A 7434-nucleotide genomic window follows, 5' to 3' on the forward strand; every position below is an offset into this window, starting at 1 on the left:
ACACTTCCTCCTCCATGATTTCCTAATGTGGTTTCACTCTTATGATTCATCACTGTATGGCAACAGTGGAGGAGTATTCAGATCCTTGAAAAGAAGTGAAAGTACTGATACTGCACTGTAAACTCTTAGAGTAAAAGCTCTGCATTAAAATGTTGCTTAAGTGAATGTTCCTCCTCTATAAATGTAGTTGTGAGTGCTAATAATTACTTTCATTATGGATGAATCTGCAGATATTTCTCCATTAAAATTGACTGATTGTTTGGTTTGTAAAAATTCAGAAAATTGTGAGAAATGCAGTCACAGCTGTCAATTGACTAATAGATTAGTCCTCTAATCTTGTCTGCTGTACTTGTATAAACTGTTGGTTAGTTTAATTATAGCAAAACATCATATTTTATAAACTCTTCATATGTTGTGTGAAAAAAATCTTTATTTATAAACTACCTAGCAACTAAAGCTGTCAGATAAATGTAGTGAAGTAAAAAGTACAATATTTCATTCTGACATGTGACAGTAAAACTAGAAACTAGCATGAACTACATAAAGTACATCACATTTGTAGTTAAGTACAGTACTTGAGTAAATGTACTTTCCACCACTGCTTTAGAATATAATGTGCCATAGTCCACAGTGGATTTCATCTCACTTCTTTTCTGTTCTTTATTTTAATCTTTACACTACAGTGAAATTCAGTCAGATTGTCCAGATGCAGCCACCATTGAAAGTCCCACTCTGGACTCTAACACTGATTGCCACTATGTTCGTTACTAAGGGAGGGTGAATGCATGAATGGACACTGTGTGGTCTCTCACCAGAGCGTAGTATGACAGCGTTGATCCGATGTAGATGATGAGCTGGATGAAGCTGAACCTTCCCGCCTGGAAAACAGAACTAACTGTCACTCTTTATTTCCCCACACTTTCCTTCAGAGTTATAGACACAATTATAGAAATCCCAAGGTGATGATTTAGTAGATATAATGCATCAGTAACAAGTTATTTATTGATAAGATATGGCACCTTGGACAATTTCCTCTCAACCACAACAAAAAATAAAAATGGACAAAACTAAGCAATATCCATGACATAATTTCACAAAGGCCTACTGCAAATTCAAAAGTCCTAAACTTTAAGTTTAAAATATTAAGTCCAAACCTGTAATCAAGGCTAATAATTCTGCCTTGCACTGCCCACTAGTGGTGAAAACATGGTTATCCCACCACCTGTGCAGCAGGGATGTAGTTTTGCACTACAGTGGGTGTGCCCACAATGACAAACACATGTCAGACAGAGGATCTGCACACTGTCCTGAAAATCACTCCCGGCTAATTTAATGCAACAGAGCCACAAAAACATTCATCACATTTAGAGCCAACTACTCTCAGACTGGACCAATCAGAGCAGAGCTGAATGAGTATGTCTGATACTCCCATATAGGGGACAAAGAATACCTCTAAAGATAGAGACAAATTTATACAAGACATATAATCCAATACATCAAAAATCAGACTAATTAAAGGAAAAATCATCCACAGGAAGCTACTATAGGACATAGAAAACTCACAATTAGGCAGAACAACAAGTGGTTGTATATTTGACAATGCCTGACGAAGATCTCTATTAGATCCAAACCATTGCTCTGTTACATGAAGCTTTCTACGAGTTGATTATCGGGACAGTGTGCAGATCTTTCGCCTGACTTTCTGGCCACAAGTACAATATATCACGCCAGTGGTCGATTCAGTTATGTTTTTCCGTCTTCCAAAAAAATAGTTGTTGCCCTTACACCCACACCCAGTTGTTGTAGCAGAAAAAAGACAACAAAAGGAAATGAATGAAAACTCTGAAAGGGGGGGGGGGACTAAACCAACCCACCTGTCCGACACCATGACATCAAACCTGATCCCGAATGCTTTGTACAGCGTTCGAACCTCCACTCCATTTACTGTGTTGTACTTTGCATACCTGAGCAGAGAACAGCAGATGAGGAAAGAGGCACTGCAACTTCATGCAACAAAAGAGCCTTTAATGAAGGATTTTTTTTTATTTTTTATTTTTTACCCCAAATCGGAAATAAACTAGATTAATACAGTTTTGTTTGTTTTTTTTGTTTTTTACTGATACCGACCTTTTATTACGCATCACATATCAGCCAGTCACTGTCCTCCCAACCACAGTTACAGAACAGACTTCAAACCAGCCATTGTTTATTATACAGAGGTTCCTCTTGATGGTATAAATGTTTCCATGCCAACAAAAATACAACTGGGGAACACTAAAGGCTTAATTTTTCTCATGTGAATTCACAGCCATAAAAACATTAGCACAGACTTTTGGCTTTTGGCAACTTCAGTCTAAAAATAACCAAAGCTCCTACAATGGCCTGACTGATGAGGAATGTGCACACAGTATCTGACAAGGTAAACTTGACCTTTGACCCTTGTTCACCTGAAGTTAAGACCGGGGTAGAGCGTCTTGTTGCTCTCTTTCTCATCCAGCCGTCTGAAGGAGTATTTGGGCAGGCAGCGATGCATGAGCCGGTCCAGGTTGCAGTCCCATTTGATCAGGATGCCGATGACTCCTCCCTGTGGTCAACAGAGGAAATGGATTCAGACAAAAGTCAGTCAGCTAAGGGAAACCCAGATAGCTTTTTTGTAGAAAAGAGTTGAAACAAGTTGATTTTCACTAGGGAGGAGGATGATTTTACAGTGACTAGACATCAGCTAATTAATTACCGGAAAATAAATTAGGAATTCTTCTAGGGATCGAAATTTGTTTTTAACATCTACTGGCACACTAATAATGCTGACTTTCATCCATGCAGACTGAAGAACGTTTGCTGTGGTAACACTTCCTTTTTTTTGGTTGTCAGGGTTGTTTCATTTCAACTTTATTTGATCTATTGACCAGGATAACAAATGACTCACTAAGAAAACCCCAAAAAGAGAAAGTGTAGCAAAACTGGTCTCGCAATGTTGCTGCATCCTGAGATTTCAGCAGTGAAAGTCTATAAAATGTTATCATAGTTCAGTGATGGCCAGAACGATGAAAATAAGAGCCATGTTGTGAGAAACATTTGAACATGCAACTCCACCTCTACTGCAATTACAGAGAACTTTTCTCCAGCCTCTCGAATGATGTCTCCCAGTTTGAAAATGGGACACAGCGAGTCGTTTCCTCTATGACAGCTCCTCAGGTAGGCGTCGTTCATCTGTGGCAGAATGTTCCTTCTGTTAAGCAAAACAAAGTCAGAGTTTCTCCAACACTGGAGTGAAGTGACAAAGAGCAGCAAACCCTTTAGAGATGGCATTAGTCTGTTTTCAGCTGAGAGTTTTAGTGTCCTGTGATGCTCTAAAGGTTTTCCTGGCTTTTCTTATTTAAAAATAAAACAAGGCAGGAATACTTAACTTGTTTTCATCATGATCACATGCAAACAAGATATGATAAAACAGTGAAAAAATTGATTTGTGATAGAAGTGACAGTTACTTGTAATCTATGACAGTTGTTTGCAAAACAGAAATTAACGAAGCAAAATGATTTGATGTTGGAGCCTCCTTCAACAGGCCAAAAATAAAGAGTCTTCAACATTGTCTGTTAAATAACATTGTGAATTTCGACCTATGTGGAACTTGTTGCTGTACAGACACAGCTGTGGCCCACTGCATAAAAAACAAAACAGGTTTTGTTTTTTATGCAGTGGGCCACAGCTGTGTCTGTACAGCAACAAGTTCCACATAGGTCGAAATTCACAATGTATTATTTAACAGACAATGTTGAAGACTCTTTATTTTTGGCCTGTTGAAGGAGGCTCCAACATCAAATCATTTTGCTTCGTTAATTTCTGTTTTGCAAACAACTGTCATAGATTACAAGTAACTGTCACTTCTATCACAAATCAAATTTTTTCACTGTTTTATCATATCTTGTTTGCATGTGATCATGATGAAAACAAGTTAAGTATTTCCTGCCTTGTTTTATTTTTAAATAAGAAAAGCCAGGAAAACCTTTAGAGCATCACAGGACACTAAAACTCTCAGCTGAAAACAGACTAATGCCATCTCTAAAGGGTTTGCTGCTCTTTGTCACTTCACTCCAGTGTTGGAGAAACTCTGACTTTGTTTTGCTTAACAGAAGGAACATTCTGCCACAGATGAACGACGCCTACCTGAGGAGCTGTCATAGAGGAAACGACTCGCTGTGTCCCATTTTCAAACTGGGAGACATCATTCGAGAGGCTGGAGAAAAGTTCTCTGTAATTGCAGTAGAGGTGGAGTTGCATGTTCAAATGTTTCTCACAACATGGCTCTTATTTTCATCGTTCTGGCCATCACTGAACTATGATAACATTTTATAGACTTTCACTGCTGAAATCTCAGGATGCAGCAACATTGCGAGACCAGTTTTGCTACACTTTCTCTTTTTGGGGTTTCTCTTAGTGAGTCATTTGTTATCCTGGTCAATAGATCAAATAAAGTTGAAATGAAACAACCCTGACAACCAAAAAAAAGGAAGTGTTACCACAGCAAACGTTCTTCAGTCTGCATGGATGAAAGTCAGCATTATTAGTGTGCCAGTAGATGTTAAAACAAATTTCGATCCCTAGAAGAATTCCTAATTTATTTTCCGGTAATTAATTAGCTGATGTCTAGTCACTGTAAAAATCATCCTCCTCCTCCTAGTGAAAATCAACTTGTTTCAACTCTTTTCTACAAAAAAAGCTATCTGGGTTTCCCCTTAGCTGACTGACTTTTGTCTTGAATCCATTTCCTCTGTTGACCACAGGGAGGAGTCATCGGCATCCTGATCAAATGGGACTGCAACCTGGACCGGCTCATGCATCGCTGCCTGCCCAAATACTCCTTCAGACGGCTGGATGAGAAAGAGAGCAACAAGACGCTCTACCCCGGTCTTAACTTCAGGTGAACAAGGGTCAAAGGTCAAGTTTACCTTGTCAGATACTGTGTGCACATTCCTCATCAGTCAGGCCATTGTAGGAGCTTTGGTTATTTTTAGACTGAAGTTGCCAAAAGCCAAAAGTCTGTGCTAATGTTTTTATGGCTGTGAATTCACATGAGAAAAATTAAGCCTTTAGTGTTCCCCAGTTGTATTTTTGTTGGCATGGAAACATTTATACCATCAAGAGGAACCTCTGTATAATAAACAATGGCTGGTTTGAAGTCTGTTCTGTAACTGTGGTTGAGGAGGACAGTGACTGGCTGATATGTGATGCGTAATAAAAGGTCGGTATCAGTAAAAAAACAAAAAAAACAACAAAACTGTATTAATCTAGTTTATTTCCGATTTGGGGTAAAAAATAAAAAATAAAAAAAAAATCCTTCATTAAAGGCTCTTTTGTTGCATGAAGTTGCAGTGCCTCTTTCCTCATCTGCTGTTCTCTGCTCAGGTATGCAAAGTACAACACGTAAATGGAGTGGAGGTTCGAACGCTGTACAAAGCATTCGGGATCAGGTTTGATGTCATGGTGTTCGGACAGGTGGGTTGGTTTAGTCCCCCCCCCCTTTCAGAGTTTTCATTCATTTCCTTTTGTTTGTCTTTTTTCTGCTACAACAACTGGGTGTGGGTGTAAGGGCAACAACTATTTTTTTGGAAGACGGAAAAACATAACTGAATCGACCACTGGCGTGATATATTGTACTTGTGGCCAGAAAGTCAGGCGAAAGATCTGCACACTGTCCCGATAATCAACTCGTAGAAAGCTTCATGTAACAGAGCAATGGTTTGGATCTAATAGAGATCTTCGTCAGGCATTGTCAAATATACAACCACTTGTTGTTCTGCCTAATTGTGAGTTTTTCTATGTCCTATAGTAGCTTCCTGTGGATGATTTTTCCTTTAAATTAGTCTGATTTTTGATGTATTGGATTATATGTTCTTGTATAAAATTTGTCTCTATCTTTAGAGGTATTCTTTGTCCCCTATATGGGAGTATCAGACATACTCATTCAGCTCTGCTCTGATTGGTCCAGTCTGAGAGTAGTTGGCTCTAAATGTGATGAATGTTTTTGTGGCTCTGTTGCATTAAATTAGCCGGGAGCTGATTTTCAGGACAGTGTGCAGATCCTCTGTCTGACATGTGTTTGTCATTGTGGGCACACCCACTGTAGTGCAAAACTACATCCCTGCTGCACAGGTGGTGGGATAACCATGTTTTCACCACTAGTGGGCAGTGCAAGGCAGAATTATTAGCCTTGATTACAGGTTTGGACTTAATATTTTTAAACTTAAAGTTTAGGACTTTTGAATTTGCAGTAGGCCTTTGTGAAATTATGTCATGGATATTGCTTAGTTTTCCATTTTATTTTTTGTTGTGGTTGAGAGGAAATTGTCCAAGGTGCCATATCTTATCAATAAAATAACTTGTTACTGATGCATTATATCTACTAAATCATCACCTTGGGATTTCTATAATTGTGTCTATAACTCTGAAGGAAAGTGTGGGGAAATAAAGAGTGACAGTTAGTTCTGTTTTCCAGGCGGGAAGGTTCAGCTTCATCCAGCTCATCATCTACATCGGATCAACGCTGTCATACTACGCTCTGGTGAGAGACCACACAGTGTCCATTCATGCATTCACCCTCCCTTAGTAACGAACATAGTGGCAATCAGTGTTAGAGTCCAGAGTGGGACTTTCAATGGTGGCTGCATCTGGACAATCTGACTGAATTTCACTGTAGTGTAAAGATTAAAATAAAGAACAGAAAAGAAGTGAGATGAAATCCACTGTGGACTATGGCACATTATATTCTAAAGCAGTGGTGGAAAGTACATTTACTCAAGTACTGTACTTAACTACAATGTGATGTACTTTATTATGTTTCATGCTAGTTTCTAGTTTTACTGTCACATGTCAGAATGAAATATTGTACTTTTTACTTCACTACATTTATCTGACAGCTTTAGTTGCTAGGTAGTTTATAAATAAAGATTTTTTTCACACAACATATGAAGAGTTTATAAAATATGATGTTTTGCTATAATTAAACTAACCAACAGTTTATACAAGTACAGCAGACAAGATTAGAGGACTAATCTATTAGTCAATTGACAGCTGTGACTGCATTTCTCACAATTTTCTGAATTTTTACAAACCAAACAATCAGTCAATTTTAATGGAGAAAATAATCTGCAGATTCATCCATAATGAAAGTAATTATTAGCACTCACAACTACATTTATAGAGGAGGAACATTCACTTAAGCAACATTTTTAATGCAGAGCTTTTACTCATAAGAGTTTACAGTGCAGTATCAGTACTTTCACTTCTTTTCAAGGATCTGAATACTCCTCCACTGTTGCCATACAGTGATGAATCATAAGAGTGAAACCACATTAGGAAATCATGGAGGAGGAAGTGTCTGGTGTAACTGACCATTTCAGTCTTTACGTTTCACTGCTGTCTGTGACACTTTAATA

General features: G+C 38.3%; 1 protein-coding gene across 1 annotated transcript; it reads right to left on the reverse strand.

Annotated features, from left to right (window-relative positions):
- Positions 1–1874: 1874 nt before the first annotated feature.
- On the reverse strand, positions 1875–3360 carry LOC119887933 (P2X purinoceptor 7-like; the record flags this gene model as incomplete). Its single annotated transcript, XM_038698461.1, has 3 exons — positions 3094–3360; positions 2448–2584; positions 1875–1964 (listed from the first exon to the last, which is right to left on the reverse strand). Coding segments are annotated over exons 1-3 (443 nt in total), but the record flags the coding sequence as incomplete, so codon positions are not given.
- Positions 3361–7434: the final 4074 nt, after the last annotated feature.

This window comes from Micropterus salmoides, unplaced genomic scaffold (assembly GCF_014851395.1).
Source record: "Micropterus salmoides isolate LMB-PRFRI ecotype aquatic unplaced genomic scaffold, ASM1485139v1 Ms_hic_scaffold_4505, whole genome shotgun sequence".
NCBI lineage: Eukaryota > Metazoa > Chordata > Actinopteri > Centrarchiformes > Centrarchidae > Micropterus > Micropterus salmoides.